This window comes from Dama dama, chromosome 9 (assembly GCF_033118175.1).
Source record: "Dama dama isolate Ldn47 chromosome 9, ASM3311817v1, whole genome shotgun sequence".
Lineage (NCBI taxonomy): Eukaryota > Metazoa > Chordata > Mammalia > Artiodactyla > Cervidae > Dama > Dama dama.
Genome location: NC_083689.1, coordinates 26,071,002 through 26,097,361, shown reverse-complemented (window position 1 = coordinate 26,097,361; position 26,360 = coordinate 26,071,002). Strand labels below are relative to the sequence as shown.

The 26,360-nt window shown below is 38.0% G+C and overlaps 1 protein-coding gene across 2 annotated transcripts in view; it reads right to left on the bottom strand.

The window, feature by feature from the left end:
* The window catches only part of FNIP1 (folliculin interacting protein 1), a 118,733-nt gene extending 92,628 nt beyond the window's left edge, over nt 1-26,105 (bottom strand). For both annotated transcript variants that reach the window (XM_061150835.1, XM_061150836.1), the window contains exon 1: nt 25,919-26,105. In XM_061150835.1, coding sequence (XP_061006818.1) covers nt 25,919-26,010 — 92 coding nt within the window. In that variant the 5' untranslated portion in view covers nt 26,011-26,105. The remainder of the gene's footprint in view (nt 1-25,918) is intronic.
* Nucleotides 26,106-26,360: the final 255 nt, after the last annotated feature.

The following is a 26,360-nucleotide window of genomic DNA, read 5'->3' as shown; positions in this document are numbered from 1 at the left end:
TATATGTATTTTTGTATCTTTAAGCTTATTGTTGTGTTTGGTACAGAACAGGTCCTTAGTTTAGGTTTGTTCAGTGAGTAAAAATAATTAGTTAATAGCCACTTCTTTTTAACTTAGTCTTTTATTTTTAATTGGAGGATAAATATTTTACAATATTGTGATGGGACGTATGGCAGAAATCATCACTATTCCTCAAAATAACCCAATGGTAGAAATAAGAAGCCTAAACAAATTGATTCTGTTACTATCCTAAGGCACTGGAGGGATGTCAAAATGAAGATGTCATCCTAAAGGAAGCTAAAATGTGTGTCCAGATGTATCTCTGCTGTGAAGTCAGGGTCAGAAATGTAATTTTGAAAATCAGCAGCAGGGAACTGACAGCCTCTACAGTAAAATCTTTTTTTGTTTCTCTTCCTACTATTACCTCCACTTCTAAAATGATCTCCACATTAACAGATTTTTATCTATTTTTAGGCTGAGAAAATCTTAGCATTTTTGAAGCTATGGAAAACTGAACAAAACACACAGATAAACCAAGTAGCATTCTTTTCTTAAGCTAGGGTGTGCCAATAAGTTTAACTTATAGGTTACAGAAGATACAGAACTGTTAAAAACAGCCTGCTGGAATTTCTTTAGGAAAGTGTCAGTTGCTCAATCACGTCCAACTCTTTGCGACCCCATGGACTGTAGCCTGCCAGACTCCTCTGTCCATGGGATTTCCCAGGCAAGAATGCTGGAGCGGGTTGCCATTTCCTTCTCCAGGGAATCTTCCTGACCCAGAAATCGAACCCCAGTCTCCCTGATTGCAGGCAGACTCTTTACCAGCTGAGCCACCAGGGAAGCTCCATATAATTATTAATTTCATGTATTTTTTAATAATACTCAACCTGAAGGCCATCGTTTGTTTGTCTGGATTCAAACACATTTACTATGTTTCCATCCGACACCTTTATTGTTCTGTCTTTTTAAGATTTTTTGAGGATGTTTCTGGTGGTACAATGGATAAGAATCTGTCTGCCAATGCTGGGGACTCGGATTCGATCCCTGGCGCAGGCAGATTCCATATGTGGTGAAGCAACTAAGCCCATGTGCCGCAGCTACCGAGCCCAAGCTCTAGAGTCTGCAAGCCTCAGCTGAGTCCAAGTGCTGCAACTACTGAAGTCCGAGCACCCGAGAGCCGGTGCTACACGAGAAGCCGCTGCAGTAAGAGGCCTGCACACCACAACTAGAGCAAGCCTGTGCACAGCAACAAAGACCCAGCACAACCAAAAAAAATTAAGATTTTTTTGTGCAAACCATTTACTGAATTTGTCACAACATTGCTTCTGCTTTAAATTTTGGTTCTTTGACCTTGAGGCATGTAAGATTCTGGCTGCCTGACCAGAGACTGACCCCACGCCTTCTGCATTGGAAGGCAGTCTTCCATGGAACTGCCATGGAAGTCCCCCGTCATCATTGTTGAGGTTCAAATTATCCCATTTGTCTAGGGGGAGGCTTTTGAAGTTAGCTCTTGAATTTCCTTGACCTGTTACAAGTAGTCTTTGGTAGCCTTCCTTATTTGGGGAGGACAAGATTTTCTATGTTCATTTTGTACATTTTCTGCCCCAGACCTGGAATCATCTGTTTCTCCAAAGAGCCCTGATTCTGAAGGCCATTGTTTTCAATGGTCTTTTAATTCACAAAATGCATCTGGGACTTATGAGAATCAAGAGGTTAGGTTATCTAAAAGAAAGCAAACATCACTCAAACTATTTTGAATTCTCAAAAAGGAAAAATTAAAAGGATTCTTTTTTCATTATCAGTCTAAAGTTAATTCTTGAAAATTGAGATGTCTAAAATACAAGAACAGATTTTAGAGGAGTCTGTGTACTACAGCTCACTCACAAATAGGAACTAAAACAAGTTAATTTAGAATCACACTGATATCTCTACAGGCACATATAATAAAAGCAAATGCTTGGAAAATAAAGCATCATCTCAAGGATACCAATTCTGTTACGTCATTCAATCTTCCTTCACCATAAGTTTTTAGCTAATAGCTTTAAACTGCTAACAATTCTCAAAATAACCTCTAAATGACACACACAAAAATTTAAATAACTCTAATATCTGTCACTTTCATTTCTCATGACAATCCTAAAAGTCCAAGCCCTCAAGATGGCATATGTAGATATAGTCATTTTTTTAACTCTAGGCTCTCCTATTGCAACTCATTTCAGACTCACCTTCCAGGAATATAATGATTCATCAAGTCATTCCTTTACTTCAAAACTATTAATGACTCTTTATTTCCTTTCATATCAATGGTCGCAAGTTTTCTAAGATAATCATGCCTCCATCATGGTAACAGAGCCCAATCCTATCACCTTTCCTTTACCTTAAAGTCTACAGAGTTGATTCTGCCCTTTCTGGTCTCTTGTTCAATCTTGCCTGTTGCTTGTTAACTCTGGTTTGTTTCTTCCTCTGTTTGTTATCTCTAAAAATCTCCATGCTGTGTTATTGCCACTTTTCCCTCCCTTCTAAATCAATGTTGAAAAAGTTGCGTTACCTAAAAGCAGCCTCTTTAATGCCCTATTCAACCTTTGAATGTGCACATTTGACAGTCACCGCTATTCCCTGATACCCTCTCATCTCATCCAATTCCCAACATATTACCATTTTCAAGCTATCATTTTTAACTCATATAAAGTATTTGGAGCCCTGGTATACATGTTTTTTAAAAATCTTCACACACATATTACAATGCTATTCAGCAACAAAAACAATTTACTTAATATACACAGTAACATGAATGAATCACAAGAACGTTTATATTAAGTGAAACAAACTGATACAAAAGGCTACAAATATGTGACTTTATTTATATGACATAAATGAACAAAACTATAGGTACAAAAATCAGATGAATGGTTGGTTGTCAGGAACTGGAGTGGAGGAGAGGAGAACCACAACAAGAGAGTTACAAGGGAACTTTCTGATGTGACAAGAATGGTCTGTATCTCTATTGTGGTGGTAACTGTAAGGCTATACATCTGATGCAAAGAAGTGACTCATTGGAAAAGACCCTGATGCAGGGGAAGATTGAAGGCAGGAGAACGGGATGACAGAGGATGAGATGGCTGGATGGCATCACCGACTCAATGGACATGAGTTTGAGTAAACTCCGGGAGTTGGTGATGAACAGGGAAGCCTGGCGTGCTGCAGTCCATGGGGTTGCAAAGAGCCGGACACGACTGAGCGACTGAACTGAACTGAACGGAACATTTGTCAAACCTAAAAAAAAAAAATGAAAACCTAAAAAAGAGAATTTTAATACACGCTAATCATATCTCAATAAGGGTGTTAGTTGTTCAGTCATGTCCGACTCTGTGAGACCCCATGAACTGTATGTAGCCTGCCAGGATCCTCTGTCCATGGAATTCTCTAGGCAAGAATACTGAAGTTGGTTGTCATGTTCTTCTCCAGGGGATTTTCCCAACCCAGGGATTGAACCCAGGTTTTCTGCATTGCAGGTATTTGAGAAAAAAATGTAGGTTTTCTGCATTTCTTTACCATCTGAACCACCTGGGAAGCCCATATCGCAATAAAACATGCCTTAAAAAAAAAATATTTCTCAGATGATTGCAATGCACTAATCTAAGGATTTCAAAATCTCTTATCTCCACCCCAATTATCTGCCTGAGAAACTTCCACCTGAACCTCAACGTAGCTCAAAACGTATTAAGCACAGCTAAACTTCCCCATTTATTCCACCATGTCTACTCTTCCCTCTTGTATTCCTCACCTTGGTTAATGGCACTACCATCAGCCATATCCCAGTCTTCCAACAGAGTCGATTCAGCTGCAACTCATCCTCCTTTCACATTTCATATTCAAACACTGAATCCTTTTCCCCCAGATATATAGCACCTCCTTTCCCATCCTTCTGCTACTGTTATGACCTACCTTCTCTAACCTGTAATAAATGTGCCTTCACTGGTATCTGCTTCCAGACTCTCCCCATTCTGTCCCATCTGTCACAATGCCATCTGAGACAGCATCCTAAAACACAAAGCTGATTACATTATACACAACACCAGTTTCTAGCTGCATAGTATACACAGAACTCTAATGTGAGCTCCAGCAGGATCCCCCAACTTCCCATTTCCTGTCATTCCCTTCCATGCATATCCTGAAACTCAATAACCACTAAATTTGCTATAGTCTTTCCTTAGGCTATGCCTATGAGCATATATAGCTTTTCCAAAGGGTATGCCTATGCCTATGAGCTATAGGCCTTCCCTATAGCTCAGATGGTAAAGAATTTGCCTGCAATGCAGGAGGATCTGGGTTCGATCCCTGGGTCAGGAAGATCCCCTAGAGAAGGAAACGGCAATCCACTCCAATATTCTTGCCTGAAAAATCCCATGGACAGAGGAGTCTGGCAGGCCACAGTCCATGGGGTCACAGAGAGTCGGACACAACCAAGTGACTGACACACATGAGCATACCTACACCTCCCTTCCTTCATTTAACCTGAAAATCTAGGGCATCTTAAACTTAGGATGAAGCTCAATGCCATCTCCTCTAACAAAAACAGATGTAACCACTAAACAAAGGTAATGTTCCTTTATGCAGCCTCAGATTTATTTACGTAGCTATATCAGAGCACACTGTATCTGATTAACATTTACTGGGCATTGTGGGATTATGAAAATACAAAGATGGATGAAACAAAATCCTTGCTCAGATCTCAGCTTTAACTACCTATTCAAGTATTCCTTCGGCAGCTTGAAAAGGCTTACAGATCTGTTTTGTTTTCAAGATTGTAAAGGAAACTCATATGGAAATAGTTGTCAAAACATTAAGTTTGTGGTATAATAACGTGTTCTGAATATTAACTCAAATATTGAGAACAATTAGTGGATCTAGTAATCCACTAAATAATGAGCATAAAGAATTTTTCTCAAATATCTACATCACTTATCTATGTGCTGAAACTATCTATGATTCCTCTTGGTGATCAAAAGTTATAGGAACTACTAATACTATTAACGTTTGTTGCCTACATTTTAATTGAAGAAATTGCTAAATTGTGGTTAGAGTTAGTAAAAGTAAATATGCCATTTTCCCCCCTCTATCCAAGTTCCTTTTGCACAGTGAACCACAGATCCCTTGTGGGTTTGTAAAGTTGACATTAAGGACTCCTCCTTTAGGAGCTCTTAGTTTAGGCTGTGAGACTGATCTATAAGCCTTTCCAAGCTGCCAAAGGAATACTTGGTAGGAAAAATAATTAAGAATCCCTGCCTTAGAGAATCTTATTGTTTTTCTCAGGCTCTTCACTGAATCTGGCATTTAAAAGCAAAACCAAAAAAAAAAAAAAGTGCACAAAAGGTGCTTACCAAATGAATGAACCAATGTATGTTTGAAGTCAATTTTTTAGCTCCTTTGCATTTTTAAAACAAAGTCAAGATGGTCTTTATTTTATGAATAATATAAAGGCAGGTTATCAGATACAACATCTTTGGTTACCTCTAAAAAAGTTACACTGAACAAGTTTTGAGTGATACATTTTTAAGAGCTCTAACTTCATCAACTTTGAAAGTGACACATGTGATGTCTTTTCATACTTTTCCACTATGTAAGATTTTGGAAAATTCATTCACAAACACTCTTACTGTGAAGGAGTAATGAGGCCAACTACTAAAGGTGACTCCCAGCACAGGTTTGCATGTTGAAGAAAGGTAAGCAAGGTCAGATGATAAATAAATATCAAGAAAAGAATAAATGCAAAATTAAAATTATATAGTGATATGATTTTTAAACAGCCACAAATTCTTACAACTCTCGAGTATTTAAATACACCTGAAATATTTCAAGAAATACAGTCATCAGATTTGTGATTCCTCCCAGCAAAAACTCTTTTCTGGAGAGAAAGTAGGGCCTGAGAACCACCTACAGCCAGACAAGTACTAACGTTTTCTCATGATCTCTCTCCCAATTAACTACTAAGGATCATTAAGTATCTACAATTAATTTATAACTTGTTATAAAATTACAAAGCTTTTACAAATATCATCTAAATAAATAAGTACATTTAAATATGCTATATATTGTTTCTGTATTAAGGTATATAGGAATGGACTGGACTCAAGCAAGTTGCCAGTTTCTCAGAAGTTCCTAGTCTCATAGAAGTATGTGTACAAGTAAAAATAATTATGACCAAACAAACACTCTAACGCATAGTTAGGCTACAGGGGAACATCAGTGTTTGTTTAGTATCTGGTTTCCAACTCCGAACTACTATAAATAAGAGATGAGACACCACACAAACCCACGTAACACCAACTGGCACTAGGAGACAACAGGCTTTTTTTTCCTGGCAAACAGTTATTTTATTGTGCATGCTATGTTTTCAGAAAGCTGAACAATCTTTCCTCTCAGTTTTTAGAAAAACACATAAAACATATCAATATATATTTAACTGAAGAATTTGGCAGTTAGAAAATATAAAATCCCAAGACATTTTTTGTGTACAACCAAAACAAAACAGTAAGGATAAGGAACAGTTCACTTAAAAAAAAAAAAAACCAATCTAATAATTTCATGTTGAATCTATGAAATATTTTAAGATAGCATTCTTGACAGTTAACTCTGCTCTAAGTACAGAGTTTCATACTAGTAATTTTAATTCACTCCTTATAATAAGAAGTTGGAAAAACTGAATTTAGTAAATATATAATAAGTATTTCTAACCTCTGGCTTCTAAAACATTATCTCCAATTCTAAAAATTTGTCTCCTCAGAAATCCATCACATGCTTAAGGAAAGCCAGACCACATAGCTGAGATATTATTTAAATTTCCTACTCCTATAAAACCATCTGTGGTTGTCAGCAGTTACAAGGAAGAGGGTCAGACTACAGTGGAGCAGCACAAGGGAATTCTTTGAGGCACAGGAATTGCTCTGTGTTGGTGGTGGTAGTTGTAATAATCTAGTCATGTATTCAGAATGAAAATAAACACATGTATAGGTTCTTACCAGCACTATTCACAATTGCCAAGAGATGGAAAAAGCCTAAATGTCCACCAACAAGTGAATGGATAACAATCTGTGGTATATACATACAATTGAATGTTATTCAGCCATAAAAAGGAATGATACATGCTATAACATGGATGCACCTTGGATACATTACACTTAGTCAAAGAAGTCAGACATTAAGTCATTATTATATGATTCTATTAATATGAAATATTCAACATAGATAAATCCACAGAGACGGACAACAGATTGGTGGTTGCCAGTGGCTAAGAGGGAAGGAAACAAGAAACCACTTAACGGATGAAGTGTTTGCTTCGGAGTTGTGGAAATGTCTGGAACTTAAAAATATAGGTGATGGTTGTACAATACGATGAATGTACTAAATGCTATTGAACTGACTTTAAAAATGGTTAGTTTTATGTTATAGGAACTTCACGTCAGTCAATTATATACATATACATGAAGCTTCATACAGAAGCAAAACAGTGATAATAATGGTGTCAATGAAAATGATGACGGTACAGCAGCAGCAATATGGTACAGCCTGTGGTGCTTCAAGAAAACTTAGGAGGACATAGCATCTGCCTTCAACATGCTTACCATTTAAGGTATATGCAGAATACCTGAAACAGTTAAGCAATCACTTTTAAAAATTTCCATCCCTCTGAAAACACAGCCAGATTCTCATTTGACCAGCAAGTCCTGTTTAAATGACAAAGCTTAAAAACAGTTTCAGTAAATCTCTGGTATCACAGTTACTGACATCTGGCTATGACAGTTTTGTCAGTTCATGAAATTCATCAAGAACATGAACACACGGCCTTGTCTAGAGACCATTAAGCTGTTGGTGATGATGGGGAGGGGGACCCTGTCATCAACGTAGGAAAGACCAAGTTTGATGGGTAACTAACTGCTTCCCAAATGCCAGAGCTGAAGCATATGTCATCAAGATCACAGGACAGTAAAGCAGAAGGCCATGCCTTCATTCACTCAGCAACCGGCATCTTCTGCATGTCATTTACTGTGCCATCCAACGGGTACACCAAAAAGAATAAAACTCAGGCCCTAACCTGCAAAACAACATAGTTCAAATTCAAGCCTCACGAGAACGTGGGAAAATGGAATTCTTATATACGACTGGTAAAATGAAAATTGGTACAATCACTTTGGAAAACAGTGTGGTAAAATCCAATAAAGCTAAACATACACATATCTTACGACCTATAAATTCAGTTCAAAGTACATATTCAACAGAAATGTGGACATATCTTCCTCCAAAAAACTTGTACAAAAACATTCATAGCAACATCATTCTTTACAACCTTAAACTGTAAACAATCCAAATAATCCATCAACAAAGTAGCCTGGGTAAATAAATTGTGGCATACTCACACAAAGGGAAGACTGTACTTTAGCAGTTCTCAACTAGATTCTGCCCCCTCTCCAGGGACATTCAGCAACATCTAGAGACATTTTAGGTTATCATTATGGGTGGTGGGGGGTTGGGGTGGGGGAAGCACATCTACTCACATCTTGTGGTTGGAGTCGGGGATGCCGGTAAAATCCTTCAATGCACAAAGAGTCCCCCCATAACAAAAAAATTACCCCATCCAAATGTCAATAGGGAAATTCTAGCCTACAGGAATGACAAGGAACTAGACTACATACACTAGAAAGAAAAATGCAAACATAACACTGAGCAACAAAGAAGCCAGACAGGAAGAGTGTTTGTGAGTGGTTCCATTAACATAAAGCTCAACATCATGCATCCCTGATGTTTGAAGTCAGGATAGTAGGAGTTGAAAGGGTCAGGAAGAAGATTACAGAAACACAAGCAACATTCTATTTCTTGAACTGGGTACCGGTCACCTGGCAACATGTCTAAATTCATTGAGCTGAAGAGTCAGAATGTGAACACTTTTCTGAATTATATTATTCTTCAATAAAAAGTTTAAGAAAATTCACAGGACTTTATACCACAAAAAGGGAATTACTGTATGTAAATTTTTTAATAAAAAAATTTTAAATGCTTTTCTACTACAAATAAGTTAAAATTCATTGTCACACTGGTTAGTATTTCTCTGAAAAATTTCTCCTCCGGACTCTGATAATTCCAAGTCCTAGCTATGCCACCTACCACTTTGTGTTCATCTTGATCAAATTACATTTTTCATTTTTCTATCTTTTTAAAATTACAGAAGCAACAGATCTTACTGCCAGGTGAATACAAAACAACAAACAAGTATAAAATATGAAAAACCCATCCTACCAATCCTTCTCAGACCTAGCCACACTCAACATTCAACACTCTTCTGTTTCCACGTAGACTTTTTCCTATGTATGTACAAATGAACACAATAATAGTGCTGAACGTTTAAGTCTCATGCATTTATAAAAGCAACATCACACTGCACACTATCTTGTAACTTTTACAAGTTTAATATATGTGTAAATCTCCACCAGGGAATACAGATTACCATGTTCTATTTAATAGCTACAGTGTTCCAATATATAACCATAACTTATTTAATAAATCTCCTAATTATGGCCACAGTAACAAATTGGAAATAACTTCAAATAAAATTTTAATAAACATCAGAATATGCTTACGTGATCACTTTTGCACAACTGCTGCTCTCCAAAACTCCAAAACAGTTGTACCCACATACACTCTCACAATCACAGAACAGGGCTTGCTTTACCACTCCTGCTGTAATAACACATCACTGCTTTTAACCTTTATTAGACTGACAGCTTGCAATGTTTAATTAAGGAGGTTAACCATCATTCAAAATGTTTAAAGGTCATTTTTTTAATGTCTTCTGTAATTTTCTTGTTTATATCCCTTGTGGAGAAAGGTATAAAATCACATTACGTTTTACCTTCTTCATGTGCAAACTGAGCTTAAACTACTTATCTCTTCAGATGATTGAGAGATTAAACGAAAAAACTGGAGAATCATCACTGAGTGATAACCTGGGCTGTACAGCAAAATCATGCTGAAGAGCTTCAAAACAAAGCAAAATAATCACCTGTCCAAACTCCTACCCTAGAAGATTAAGAATTAATTCCAAGTAGGGCAATCTGAAGAGTTTAAAGAAGATCACAGGTGATTCTAATGTATACATCAGCTTGAGAACCTAATTTGCTGATGAGCAAATTAGAAATTGAAGGTCATTCCTTTTCTGACCTGCTACCTATGTGTTCTATTTTTAGATATACACAGAATCCCTGCCACTGGATTCAACCTTTCTTGGGAGCTGGAAATTCTACTAAAAGCAGTCTCACTCCCTAGACTGCTAAAACAAAATAAAAATATTCTCAGTTTTTATGTACAGCTAAGACTAAATCCCAAAGTAAACGTTCTTATTTACTAAACACATATGTAAACGGACATTGTGCTTTGGTTATGAAAAAAATTTCATAATTTACCACACCACACGCACGTTTCAAAACCATGCATAATCTTATACTATACTACTTCAAGTGTACAATGGATGGCACTTATTATTGTTTACTGGGAAATTCCTCCTGAATCAGAATATATCAACACAAAGAAAGACACGTTAACACATGGTAATTAAGCAAAAATCAAAAGATAGCTTCTCCACAGATGGTAGTGGATAAGCTAGATATTTGTACGGAAAATATTAAGCTCAGCCTATATGTAAAAATTAACTCAAAATATGTCATAGACCTAAACATAAAACCTCAAAAATGATAAAATTTATAAAACAAGAGAAAAATCTTCTTGACCTTAAGGCAGGACAAAATTGCTTAAAACACATACACACACAAACATATACATAAAATCTTTAAAATACAATGAACTAGAAACTTCACCAAATAAGACTTCTGACCTTTGAAAATAGATACCACTAAAAGAAGAAATGCAAACCACATAGGAGAAAATAAGCTAGCAAAGAATTTTTATCCAAATAAAGAAGTCTATAATACATAATAAGAAGCACTTCAATTTTTAAATGGAGAAAGTAGTTGGGAGATTTTACAAAAGAATGCATACGAACAGGCAATAAACACCAAAAACTTTGCTCACCACCACCAGACATGAAGGAAAGGCAAATCAAACTACGAGATGCCACTATACACACCCACAAGTATTGGTGATAACTGGAATTATCATACACATTTTTAGTGAAAAAGTAAACTGGGGCAACTGCTTTGGAGAACAGTTTGGTGGTTTCTTACTAAGTTAAATACACATTTGCTTAAAAACCAGCAATTCCACTCCTAGGTATCTATCCAACAGAAGTAAAAACATTCTCATACAAAGAATGTTCATTCTCATACATGAATGTTCATAGCAGCTTTCTACATAAAACCTCCTCAAGCCAGAAGTAATCCAAATATTCATCAACTGGTGTATCAATAAACACATTTTAGCATATTGATAAAATGATACTGGAATATGATAATAGAATAAAAAGCAATGAGCTAATGAAATAAGCAGAAACATGGATGAATCTCAGAAACATTCTGCTGAGTGAAAGAAACCAGATATGAAAGAGTATATATGGTAGGATTTCATTTACATGAAATTTTAAGATATGCAAAATTAATCTGCAGTGACAGAAAGCAGATTAGAAACTGTCTGGTGGCAGGGTAGGCAGGGGTTGGTTACTGACTACAGAAGATACAAGGGAACCTTTGACAGTTATACAAAGTTCTACATCTTGATTGTAGTGGTTGTTAACACAGCTGTATACATCTGTTCAAACTCATAAAACTATACCAGCTTTAAAATGAACAAAGGATTTGTTTTAATGAAGTACGGTAAGACACAGACATGGAAATAACTGCCATGAAGGAAGAAATTTATACTCATAATTCCCCAGAATTAGGAAGAATGCCACATCACACCAGGCCAACATGGGTGGGTAAGGAGGCAGAAGGAAAGACAGAAAAAGTGGCAAGAACTTTTATTGTGTTTTCACAGAAAAGAATGGCAAAGTAAACAAGCTAAGCAGGTTTAGGATTGGCTAGTTTGAGTAATTTCAGCAGTCTCCACAGTACAGAAACTGTCCCCAGTTGGCTGGTACCTGGCCCTGGGTGATTAGAGCAGGGAGACCGTGGCCCAGGAGTGTAAGAATGCAATAAAGGAGGTGCTTGGGGGGTACAACCAAAGGAGGATTGGCTGGTTTGCATATGAAAGGCACACCCCTGGAGTTGTCCTTTGCTATCTCTAGGAATTAGTTAGCCCTGGAAGGGGCAGTTGAACATTCAACTAACTGAAATAATTTAATAATCGGCATAAATAGACAATAAATCCGTTAGGTAAACAGTTGATGGACAACTTTAAAATGGAAGAATGAATCAGTAACATACCACCTGAATCTGTTGATCAAACTTAGCACCACTTAAAGTGGGACAACCAGAGGTCATGTGCTTTCTGATAAAATGCAGTAACAAATACACACATCTATGAAGTAGTCTCAGGGAACAACATAATACAAAAAAAAAAAACAAAAACACAAAACTCTGCCTAAATTCAATCAAGTCTCTAGATCTAACTCTCAATTTAAAGAAAATAAGGTGGAGAAAGAACAAGGAAAAGGACACAGTGAAGATGAAATCAGATCCAAATCAAAGTATACAATATTCTACAGACAAATTGGGCTTCCTTGGTGGCTCAGTTGGTAAAGAATCCACCTGCAACATGGGAGACCTGGGTTCGATCCCTGGGTTGGGAAGATCCCCTGGAGGAGACCATGGCAACCCACTCTAGCATTCTTGCCTGGAGAATCCCCTTGGACAGAGGAGCCTGGCATATTACAGTCCATGGGGTCACAAAGAGTCGGACACAACTGAGCGACTAAGCACAAAAACAAATTAGAATCCTACTTCAAACTCTAAAAGACATTTCCAAGACAATCAGGGGAAACTGAACATAGACTGAGTATTAAATACTAAGGAATCATTGCTCATTTTCAGGGTAACAGTAATCTTTTAGAGAGTCATACTTAAGTATTCATGAATGAAATGACAGAACATTTGGAGTTTAAAATATTCCAGCAATAACAAATAATAGTATTAAGTCCCTTGTGCCCCAGACAGTAAAGGATCCACCTGCAATGAAGGAGGCCCAGGTTGATATTGTTATTAATAGTCTCTTTACTTTTCTGTTTGGAATTTTTCATAAGAAAAAGTTTAAAAAACTTTTTTTTAAGAAATCCAAGTTAAACACTGGTGCAACACTGGTGTGCTGATATATTAAAATCCCATTCAAATGATGGTAAGTGAAGTGTGTGTGCAAACGTGTGTAAATACACACACACCACACACACATATACATAAATATATATTTAAGACAAAAAGAATATGAAAGGAAAAATTTCAAGGATAAAGAGACTTCAATAAACATTTGAAAGATGAAAAGCAGCAACTGACTTTTCAAAAACATAAGCAGTTACAACCTCAATGTCAACAAATGTCCTGGAGCCACCACAGAATTCTTCTGCTCAGAGCATCTGAGAAGCAAAGGCTTTGGAAACGTCAGGTCCTTTGGAAGGTGAGGGAGAGGCAAAGGAACAAAGAGCACATCCTCCACAGGACGTGACAGTGACCTCCACCCTCTCCTCATTCACTCCTGATACATAACATCTTTATTTTCTTGAGAAACCTGTCCAAGTTGCACCAGCCTCACAGTTTCTGGATTGAAAGGCCCATCATGTATAAACAAATGAGTAAAAAAAAAAAAAAGATATATCACTGTGAAATTTCAGAACAAAATAAAGAGAAAACTGAGACAATTCCAAAAGTTTCCCAAGGGTTGAGTTATGGCTCTGACCGTCTCAGCAGCAATACTGGGACCCAGAAGACCAGGGAGCAATACCTTCCAATTTCAGAGTTAAAATGATTCTCCACACAGAACGCTGCATCTACTAGATGGGCCAAACATAAAAACAAACACTTTTTCAGATGGGCGAAGTCTCAAAAAATTTATCTCAAGCAATCATTCTCAGGAAGTTCCTAAAGGGACAGGTACTACCAAAACAAGGGAACAATCCAAAAAGGAAGAAGTCATGGAAGCCAGTCTACAAGAGACCCTAACTTTAAAAGGTCAAAGGAATTTCCAGGAGGAAGGCAAAGGAAGACTTGTAACAATGCTATGGAGCAGAACTAAAGGGCAGCAATCCAAGCTAGAGCCGGAGAAGGTCAGAGGGCTCCAAGACTGATATATCCATGAGGAAAAAAAATTAACTAACCAATTATCAAGAAGGTGTCACTAAAAGAAATAAGTTGTTTTGAGAGAGATTTTATGGAGTTCTTAAGCTAAAGATTCCAAAGAAAATAAGGTGAACCAAGAAAGTAAAAAGGAAAAAAAAAAGGCAATTAACTCCAAGAGATTTTTTTTTAAAGTACAATAAAACATAAAATATATTTAGTTCAGCAGTGAATGTTTTATAATACAACAAAATAGTCATTTGATTATTTAAACTAACCAAAATTTGTAATATTGGAAGAATGAAGAAGAAAGGGAAGGGCATACATGAGTATGTGTATATGTATGTAAGCTTAAGACATAAATCTTTACCAATACAGGAAACTGATAATGTCTAAAATGAATAAATTTTTAATAAAACAGTATATTCATATTATTTACAAATATAAAAACAAATACTCAAAGAAACACCAAACAAAAAAGCAGTCGCATCCAGGATCAGGACTGGGTTGGAGAAATTTACTCTAAGTAAATTCCTGTCATAATATTGTTGGGCTGGGGGCAAAACATTTCACCTCTTAATTTAGAATGAGATTCACAAGTGAAGAGCATACCAAGCTAGCCAGTCAGAAGTTCCAAGGGTCCAGGAGTCACTCAAGGAATACTATATACTGGGTAATCTAAGTACAAGGGGTGCATTAACATGGGGTTTTACTGCCTGATGGTTAAACTATGTTCAGACATTTCTTTGAGAAACTTTAAAACATAACTTTATTTTCCTGGGCTCCAGGATCACTGCAGATGGTGACTGCAGCCATGAAATTAAAAGACGCTTGCTCCTGGGAAGAAAAGCTATGATAAACCTAGACAGCATAGTCAAAGCTATGGTTTTTCCAGCAGTCATGTATGGATGTGAGAGTTGGACCATAAAGAAAGCTGAGTGCCGAAGAATCGATGCCTTTGAACTGTGGTGTTGGAGAAGACTCTTGAGAGTCCCTTGGACTGCAAGGAGATCAAACCAGTCCATCCTAAAGGAAATCAGTCCTGAATATTCATTGGAAGGACTGATGCTGAAGCTGAAGCTCCAATACTTTGGCCACCTGATGCCAAAAACTGACTCCAGGGTCACTGGAAAAGACCCTGATGCTGGGAAAGATTGAAGGCAGGAGGAGAAGGGGACGACAGAGAATGAGATGGTCGGATGGCATCACCAACTACATGGACCTGAGTTTGAGCAAGCTCCAGGAGCTGGTGATGGACAGGGAAGGCTAGCGTACTGCAGTCCACGAGATCACAGAGAGTCAGGCACGACTGAGCAACTGAAATGAACTGAAGTTATTCACAAATAATTTTATTATATTTCTGCATTCTATAAATGTATATTATGTTTTATATTCTAATGTAATCAGGAATTAATAGAAATCAATATAAAACTAAATATTGCTATCTGTGGGAATCCTATCACAATTCAACTTTACTCACCTTGCATTAATGTCACAATCTATAGTTTCTTGCTATAAATAGAAAACTTTAAAAATCATATAACAGACCACAACAGGGTGGAAAAGCAGGCCAAAAAGTTTCAAAGAGCCTGCCAGCTGCATCCTACAAATGCAATCATAAACATAAAACAGAATAAACTGAAATGGCTCACAATCCCACACACTCTTAACATCAACTCTGACTCTATCAGGATTACACTAAGGTATAATCTCTCTGGGGTGACTTGGGATAAAATGCTGTTGCATCAAGGGATACTATATACTGGGTGATGGGAGTACAAGGAAGTAGATCCCTAGAACTCTGGTTGTGTCCCCAAAGATCTACGTTAAATTGTTGCCCCATTTCCCCATAAGGTCTGCTTAACAATCAAAAGGCCTAAGGACAAAGAATGCTCAAATGGAAGAGAAATTCCATGGTACCTCAAAACTTCTTGCATTCTTGAAATAAACTCCCACTACCAAAAAAAGTACTCGAGTTCATTTACTCAGTTTTTTATCCACTCAGCATATACTAAGTATGTCAGAAAAGACTCTGTGTACATACACATACACAAATTTTGAATGTAAAAAATGGTAGGAAGGGAAAGTATGAGGTGTTATAAGGGATATAAATAGAGAATCTAACCTACTTCTGCAAAATCAGACCATTCTTGGCATCTTAAAAAGATCAAAATAATAATGAAATTTTCCTTTAAATTGGTAAACACTAATGTCAAAGAAATATGTGCTTAAATTACCGAGAAATGACTAGGCAAGTAACCCAAAACAGAAACATCTTTGTTAAAGGAAATAAAATTTCTTCAATTCAGTAACTATTTTTATTCATCACTCATTCATCAAATATTTTTGAATGCCTTCTGTGAATCAAACACCAGAAATAAAGCACTAAACAAGTTATACCATGGAACGTGGTCCTAAGTACCCTATCGAACTTAAAATCTACTAAAGTATACAGATACATGAGAAGCAATTACAACCCAAGAAAGTAACTGTCATAATGGGAAAATATGCTTTCTATTGGAGCTTCAAAGACAGATGTGTCGCAGCCATATAATTCCAAGGAATGTGCAAACCTATGAACCAGCATATTCTAAAGAAACATCAAACTTCTAGTCTAATTCAGATTCCACAGCTGGAGGAAAAATTAGAAAGAAGACTGGAAAGAATAAACTGAAGGGTGAGGAAGTGTGAGAAGGAATTCTACCATTTAAGAGACTACCACGCCATTAAATCCTCAAAACAACTCTAAGATGGTAGGTACAATGGGTATTGGGACTATCTCTTCAGTATCCACTCCTCTACTCTGACATGCGTACGCACACAGCATCTTTAATGACGACACGATACTATTTCCCAAGGTTACACATATAGGAAACATTGGGAACAACTCTACAGGAGGCTGACATGACAAGTTGAAAAGTTTGGACATTGTTAAAAACAAAGGCCTGGGTGTCTGTGCCAAGTTGCTTCAGTTGTGTCCAACTTTTTCCAACTCCACGAACCACAGCCCACCAGTCTCCTCTGTCCAGGGGATTCTCCAGGCAACAACACTGGAGTGGGTTGCCATGCCCTCCTCCAGGGGATCTTCCCCACCCAGGTACTCAACCCGCATCTCTTACATTTTCATGCATTGGAGAGGGGGGTTCTTTACCACTAGTGCCACTCGCCACTCAGGAAGCAAAGGTGCTGGAACTCAAATGTCTGAATTTGTATCTTAATTATATCACTTACTATGATATCTTGGACAAGGTCCTTAACTTCTCTCTCTGCCTCCATTCCCTCATCTATGAAAGAGGAATAATCAGACCTACTTTATAAAGCTATTGTGATAAATGAATTAATTAGTATGTATAAAACACTTAAAACAGTACCTGGCACAGATAAACCCTCTATTAAGCGACAGGGAGTCAAAGGAGATTTCTGAGTGCATTGATCAGAATATGGTTTAAGAAAGTCAATTTAGCAGAATGGTATAGAGGGGAATACACACAAGGTGGGAAAGTTATGGCAAGTTTTTATGAAAACCATTGAAGGTCTGAGATGATGGCAGTGGGAAATGGAAAAGAACTAAGATACTGCAGAATCTGAATTGACACGATTTAACAAATGACCAAATGAAGCAACCAGAAAGAAAGAATAAAAGATGATTCTCTGACTTTCAACTTGGTAGACTAAGAGAATGGTAGTGTCAGGAACAGAAATAAGATTGTATAAGAAGAGTTTAGGAATCCTGTTTTTAATTGGCAGATAATTGCTATGCAATGTTGTGCTAGCTTCTGCCCCATATCAACATGAATCCGCCACAGATACACACACGTGGCTGTTATGTTTTACATGGAGAGTTTTTTTTAAACAAGTCTTTCCAAAAAGATAACTTAAAATTCATTAAGATTTAAGACAATAATTATTATATTAGTAAGAAATAAGGTCCAAATTTCCTAAGTTGAATATTAAAGCTATATTTTTATTAAGCTATTTTCTTTCAATAAATATGGTTCTAAAAAACAAATCTAATACAACTACTTAGGAGATGGAATCGTAAATCAATAAAATATCTGCATTTCCTATAACAAAATTAGATTCTTAGAACCAAATATTGATACCACAGAGCATTAACATGAAGTTTAACTTAAAATTCTCAGTTTTTACTTTAATAAGAAAGATACGATCTCACAGAATTCTCTGTAAAGAATACTATAACTTTCTACTATTTCTAACACAAGAATAAAAGGTATAATTTGAGGGGTGTTATTTTTTAAATAAAAAATCTTGTGAATACACAAATGTTTAAAGTCATTTAAAAAACTTCTGAAATATGATTTTTATGAACACTGATAATATTAAGAAACCAGTCTTTAAGAACTTCAGAAGTTCAAAATGCAACCTAAAATCAGAATACTAAAAGTGAAAAGATAACAAAGCACTACTGATTGTTTTCCCTACAGAAATAGAAAGCTTTAGCAGTGAGGCCATTTCCTCCCTTTTCATTTAATACACATCTCACATTTCCCCCAAAATATTGCCCCCTCAAAAAAAAAAAGAAAAAAAAAAATCATTAAGGTCACTAGTTATCTCCAACTTAACAAACCCAACAGATACTTTTCTGTTTCTCATCCCACAAGACCTGTCAGCAACCAACTAACACAACAGTTCATCACTCCATCATTTTTTAAACACTTCCCTTTCTTAGCTTTCCCAACACCACACACCACTGGCCTTTTCCCTATCTCTCTGGCCATTCTTTCTTTGCAGACTTTCCTCTCCCACATTTGTACATTTTAGATTTCCTCAGGATGAAACCTGTTCTTTGCAATTCTCTACCTACATACACCCCTTTTCCTATATTATCTCATTTGTTCCCTTAGTTTTAATATTGACCATAAGCCCAAGTTCATTATCTCCAGGTCCAACCTCTATTGGAACTCTGGATTTACTTTATTAAACTCTCAAATAAATCTCTCAATAGCAAGTAAAACCAGACCAAATCTCCAAAACAGAACTTCTGATTCTCTCTGTTCTTAAATTAGTATGTTCATTCTAAAATATTTACTGAGCACAGATGTAGACATTGTGCTGTATACATTGACTCAACAATGTGAACTTGAGGGAGAGAGATGATAAACTGTAAAAAGAACTGTGGAGGATACAAACAGTGTGCTCTGATAGAGACTAGGGGAAAGGGCTGCTCCTTCTGACAAGGAGTTCAAGATAGGCCTCCACAGTATTACAGTCTCTCCCTGGAAAACAGCGTCTTACCTAGCTGCTCCAGACAGAACCTAGGCATTTGTTCCCCACAAACAACCCATCATGTGGCTTACAAGGTTCTAACTCTACTCTAAAATACACCTTGAAGTTGAAGAGTGCTCTCAAGCAAGCAAAGGAGAGAGATGTGGACAAATAATGGCAGCTGTGATACATGTCACAGAAGGAAATACAGAAAGCTATGGAAGAAAACTAAAGTGAAATCTAACTTAGGGAGAAATCAGAATAGGCTTCCTGGAGAAAGAATAATTAGGATAAGCCCAGATGACACAACAAGAAGCTAAACAAAAAGCTATGTGAAATTATACCCAAAACAAAGAACAACACAGCATGGCACATCCCAGAACCTAAAACAAATCCAAAGTTATAAAATCATAGGAAAGGGAGAGACCTAGATTAAGACAAGGCCAGAAAAAAGCAACAAGTTATCAAAGATTAATGAGATCAGATCATGTCAAAAGGCACAGAAGTCAACTTAAGAAGTCTTCCTCTGGCCAAATATGGGGCCAATTTGACTGTAATGGATTAAAGCACACCCAAGAGGTGATACTAAAAAATGATAATTAAAATGGAAACATTCATTTAACTGAGTATAAATTATTCTAAAAAGTGATACACAAACTTTGGTGCTGACTTTCCTATAGCAAATAAGTAAGTGGTAAGAGAAAGTTCACCAAGAAATAAATGCAGAAGAATCAGGATAAAGAATCAGGATGTTACCATTTTGCATCCCCTAAAAAGATAGTGGGTTCAGGCAATAATCAACAAAAAATGCTAAAACCAATAGTGAAAGAGGAATTTTATAATGGAAGAATAGGCTGAAACCAACTAATCAATCTTAGCACCACTAAAAATGGGACAACCAGACACTACGTGTGCAATACAAGGTACACTGCAAAATCTGTTGAATATTTTAAATTAAAAAAAAAAAAAAAAACCTGAACCCAAATCTAGTCAAGTATCCAACCATCAGTTTTCAGAAAAGAGAGAGTAAGTTGTAGCAGTGGTTCTCAAACTTGAGCATTCCGAATCATCTGGAGGGTCTGGTTAAAATATAGACTGCTGGGAACCAGTGAATTAAAGGAAACCATTAGAGATCAAACAGTCAAAAAGAGAATGGGGGAAATTTCATAGAAAAAATGACCCATTTTAAAAACAAAAACGTTTTTAAAAGGGAGGGAGAGAGGCTGTTATAGAATAAAAATTAGTTAAGGCACATAATTATGAATTCAGCTGAGACTGATTCAAACAAACCTACTGTAAAAAGACATCCTGAGAAAATCTGAATATAGACTTAGATAGTATTAACAGATATATTTATTGTATATAAATAAATATACAATATTAATAGGTAAAAAACAGATAATAGAATAACAGCTAGGTTAAAAATGACCTTATTTTAAAAAATTAAGAACTTGAGGCTACAGATTTCACAAAAGCTACACCACCACAAGCCATGTTAAAGAATTTGGTCCTAAACTGAATGGTTTTATACATAAGAATGAAATCATCATAGTAACAACTTCTGGTTATGAAAGTCATGTGCTAAGCACTGCATTAAGTGCTCAACAGGACTTACCTCTTTGAATCCTTAAAATAGCTGTATTGTGGAGATTTTAAATTCTACATCATTTTTCCTGCTGATCATGATCTGAATTAGCAATTTTTTAAAGGATGAATGTTGAAAACAGTTTGCAGAAAGGCAACAGTGATGACAGAAAAACCAATTAAGAGGTTGTTACTCCTGCTAACAAATGTTCATGCACTAGGAATAAAATGAAAATACAGAAACTGCTTTTTGAACAAAACATGAATTACATCCTACAGACATTTACCTCTTAAACAATCTTCTTCATGAAATTAGACTTCTTTCAAGAATATTTTAAGACTTAGCTTATTAACACAATGCAGTTTACTGTTACCTTCACTAATATACCTCATGACAATGCCACACAGTTGCTATTTTTAACACCATTTTTAGATGAAGAGAATTCTTTTTAATATTTATTTGTGCTTCCTTGGTGGCTCAGAAGGTAAAATAATCTGTCTACAATTCAGGAGACCCAGGTTCGATTCCTGGGTGAAGATTCCCTGAAGAAGGAAATGGCAACCCACTCCAGTATTCTTGCCTGGAGAATCCCATGGACAGAGGAGCCTGGCGGGCTACAGTCCATGGGGTCGCAAAGAGTCAGACACGACTGAGCGACTAACACACACATACACCCATTTATTTATCTGGCTGTGCCAGGTCTTAGTTGAGGCATATAGGATCATCGATTTTTGTTGTAGCATGTAGGATATTTAGCTGAGGCATGTGGAATCTAATTCCCTGACCAGGGATCAAACCCAGGCCCCCTGCATTGAGAGTGTGGAGTCTTACCCACTGGACCACCAGGGAAGTCCTGAGAATTTTATTTACTCATTTGCTAATTTTTATAGTTTTATTTATTTTCAGCTGTGCTGAGTCTTCGCTGCTGAGTGGGCTTTTCTCTGGTTGCAGTGAGCAGGACTTACTCTCTAGAAGTGCGCAGGTCTCCCACCGTGGAGGTCTCCCCTGTTGCAGAGCACAGCGTTTAGGGCTACAGGCTTCAGTACTTCGGCTCCCGGGCTCTGGAGCACAGCCTCAACAGCTGTGTCACACAGGCTTGGTTGCTCCACAGCATGTGGCACCTTCCCAGATCAGGGATTGAACTGTGTCTCCTGCATTGGCAGCTGGATTCTTTACCACTGAGCCACCAGGGAAGCCGCAGAGAATTTTATTTTTAAAGCAGTTATTTTATGTGCACTGAAGTTATTGAACTTACACTGAATTCTTACTTCCACTGAAAAGTATCCTGATGGAAAAAACATAAAGAGTATCTTCCCCTAGAAAGCAGTCTTTCCCAAATTATTTAAAAGATGAAAACAAATTACTGTTTCACTTCTATAAATGATTACAATAATAGTCTTCTTGTGACATGCTACATTCATCTGGAGCTCTGGAAGCTTAGACAGGACAAGCACCAGAAACCTCTCAGGTAAGGAACTTAAGACTGAAAGGAAGTGGGTAATCCCTGCTATTTTTCAATGGAGTAACTATGAAAGGAATATTGAAAAGCTCCTAAGGCTTCTCTGTCTCAAGTCTTTCCTATCCTTTGCTGGCTTATCACCACTGGACCTTGTATACTGCTTACTCTAGGAACTGACTTACAGGCTGAGCTATAGTTAGCTGCCAATAGCTAACTGTGCCCAAGCCTGATTTAACAACTCAGGCTGACTAAAACAAAACCAAAAAAGGATTCTAGAAAGGAAAGCATTGTATACTGGTATAAAAACTAAATTTTAGTCTATTCAAAAAACTGAGTTACATAACAAGATGCTAAACATCGTTTATTATTTGGGAAAAGCAAATTAAAACCACAAGATACCACTATACCCATGAGCATGGGAAACGAATCTAAAAAGAGTGGATGTATGTATATGTATAACATTCACTTTGCTGTACACTTGAAATTAACACTAACACTGTAAATCTACTATATTCCAAGGGGAAAAAAAATTTTAAGATTCTGAAATGGTTAACAAGGCAAACTTTATGTTAGGTATTTTTTATAATACAAAAAAAAAATCTTTTTAATTTAAAAAACCAGACTAATGGGACTTCACTGGTGGTCCAGTATCCAAGACTCTAAACTCCCAATGCAGGGGGCCCTGGTTCCATCCTTGGTCAGGTAGCTAGATCCCACATGCCGCAACTAAGATCCAGTGAAACCAAGTAAATAAATTAATTTAAAAAAACAAAAAACAGACTAATGACATCTGGTTTTGAAGACAATCTGGAGCAGCTGTAACCTTCATACATTACTAGTGGTACTATGAATAGTACAACTACTTTGGAAAAGTTTGGCAATTTTTTTTTTTTTTTAAAGTTAAGCATATGACCCAGCAATCCCACTCCAAGAAAAATGAAAACGCATTTCCACATAAAGATTTGCTCACAAACGTTCACCAGCAGCATGTTCAATGCAGCCTAAATCTGAAAAGAACCCAAAATGTCTGCCAACCAGTGAATGGATAAACAAATTGTGGTATACTATCCAGCACCAGCCCCCCTCCCCTCAAAAAAACACTGAAGGAACTACAGGAAAAACGCAACAACTTGGATGAGTCTCAAAATCACTCTGAGTTAAAGTAGCCAGACACAGAAGCCTATAAACAGTATGATTACATTTACATGAAATTCTACAAAAAATAGAAACTTCTATCATTAAACAGAAAGCAGGTCAGTGATTGCCCTGGGTGAGGAGGGGTTAAGGAATGACAGCAAAGGGGCATGAGGAAATTTTTTGGGTGATCAAGTGTTCTAAAAATTCATTGGGGTTGTGGGTACACAACTGTGTACACATAGGAAACAAAATTCCTATGTACTTAAAATGGCTCAATTTCACTGTATGTAAATTGTAGCTCAATGAAATTGTTTAAAAAAAACACACAAAACAGGTTGATCAAATTTGCAAGTTGCTAGGTATATGTATTGGAAAAGGAAATGGCAACCCACTCCAGTGTTCTTGCCTGGAGAATCCCAGGGATGGGGGAGCCTGAGTCGGACACGACTGAAGTGACTTAGCAGCAGGTATATGTATGACATTACTCACTTACCATTTTCTCACACGTACACTTCTATATTTTTTAAAGCAACACCTTCCATATTGCACTGCAGTTATTGTGCTTACACATCATTCTTACACACAAAAAAGGATCATGCAGTTATCTATACTGCTACTTGCCCTATCTCACATGGTTGTTGTGAAACATCACATGAGATAACTGATGAGAAAGTGCTTTGGCAACTCTAAAGTAGTATTACACAACCATATTGTAGACTTATATTTTTTAAAAAAATAAACTTTTTCTTACAATTACTTGAGATGCTTGGAAATCTAGATACCTCAAAGTAAATCTCTGCCTAGAAATAGAAAGCCTATTCAAATGTCACCTTTTTAATATAGCCCCTAAACTTGCTTTCTACTGACCCTTGATTTACTGGATGGCTCAAGTAGTACTATCTAGACTGCAGTTTCATTTTTCAAAAGAACACTAAAGAAATCTTTAAAGAAAGTCATTAGATAAGCATGGCAAGACACTTACTTCCCAGTAGAAAAAACCAAAAGCTAGATAACTGTCTTTACTAACCACTGTTTCAAGATGTTCACCTCTGAGATTTTTTTTTCCTCTGAAAGTCAATGAAATTTCTTTCCATTTACTACCTCAATTTCACATATTACAGAATGTTTACTAACGGGGCTTACATTAGTGAGAGAGGGTGAATAATTCTAAAGTTAGCAAAACCTTTTAAACCGGTGCGGTACAGTCATTTCAGAATGTGACTGTCGCAAAATTTAACAGATTCTCATTTTTTCCTAGTACTACTGGGCTCTTTGCTATCCTACCAGGTTTGAGTGACATTTGACATTCAGCCTACTTACATTGACAAGTTTCCACACTGCAACAAGTATTAAGGCTGTCTGAGAGACATAATCTCTTCATCAAATGAAGTTTCGAAACTAAACTTTATCTAGAATTCAGGTTTATATTCCAGGGTCTTACAATCTTAAAAAAGTTTTTTTTGTTTGTTTTTTTACCAGCAACAGGTACTGTAACAAAAAAAAATAATAATAATAATAACCAAGCCTGAAATACCACAAAATATCTTGGTATCGTTGTAAATTTTTATAGACTCGTTTTTAGTTAACAGTTCCAACGGGATGGTCAATTCTAGGGCCATGCTTCATTTGACTCAGCGCAGCTTCATTCTAGTCAGTAATAAGCACAACCTCTTAGGTTTCACATTTCTCCTTCGACAACATTCAGGCCACTCGGTCCACTGGAGAAGGGAATGGCAAACCACTTCAGTATTCTAATTTGGATTTACAAGAAATCTGAAAGAACGGCAGCTTGCCGACACGCTCCTCCAGCCTTTTCTACACTCCTAAGGCTGGTCAAAACGTGCTGCTCTCTCCGCAACAGCAACCAACCTGGAACCGAGCACCCAGACGACGACCGGCCGCGGGGAGGAGGGGAGAACTTTTCGGCCCGGAGGACGGCGGTTGAGGTCCAATCCAGCCCGCGCCCAACTCTAAGCGTCGCCAGGAAGGCGTGTGGACCCTAAGCTCAGGCCGCGATGCTCCGCCTGGAGTGGCGGAGCCGCGCGTGGCCGCCGAGCAAGACGTAAACAAACCGCCAGACAAGGGGGTAAGGGGCGAGCGTGGGGGAGGGGGGAGGACCGCGCTCGAACCCTCGGGCGCGGGTCTGCAGCTGCCCTGCCCCTCCCGACCGAGGCCCCGATCCCGGTCCCGGGGCGACGCTACTGCGCGAGCGTGAAGTTCGAGAAAGCCTCGGCGCCTCTGGAAGCCGCAGCCCACTAGGCCATCGGCTCCGCGCCCCTCGCCCCTCGCCCTGCGGCGACCTACCTGAACGCGCAATCCGGGTCCCTCGCGTCCCGACCGGGCGCGCCCAGGCCGTTCCTCTTGCTGAAGAGCTTCTGGAACAGGGTAGGGGCCATGGTGGCCACGGCCAGGCCCGGGTCGCTCCTCAGGGCACTCGCCAGGCCCCCGCTCCTAGAGCTGCCCCGCCACCCCCATAGGCGCCTCAGTCATATGACAGAAATTAGTCACTTCAAACGGCCACGGCGCGCGGGGCGGGGCGCGAGGCAAAGCCGGCGTCCATTGGCTGGCGATGAGCCGCATCACGTGGCGGCGCGCGGAGCAGAGTGCAAGGCGGGGATCCTGGGCGGAGTTGGCGCCCATAGGCTGGCTGGTGGAGGGCCTCACGTGGCAGCTCACGGGGCGGGGCATGCGCGGAGGGGAGGGGCGGGGGGCTGGTTGTGGCTGATGTGAAGGAGGGACGAACTCC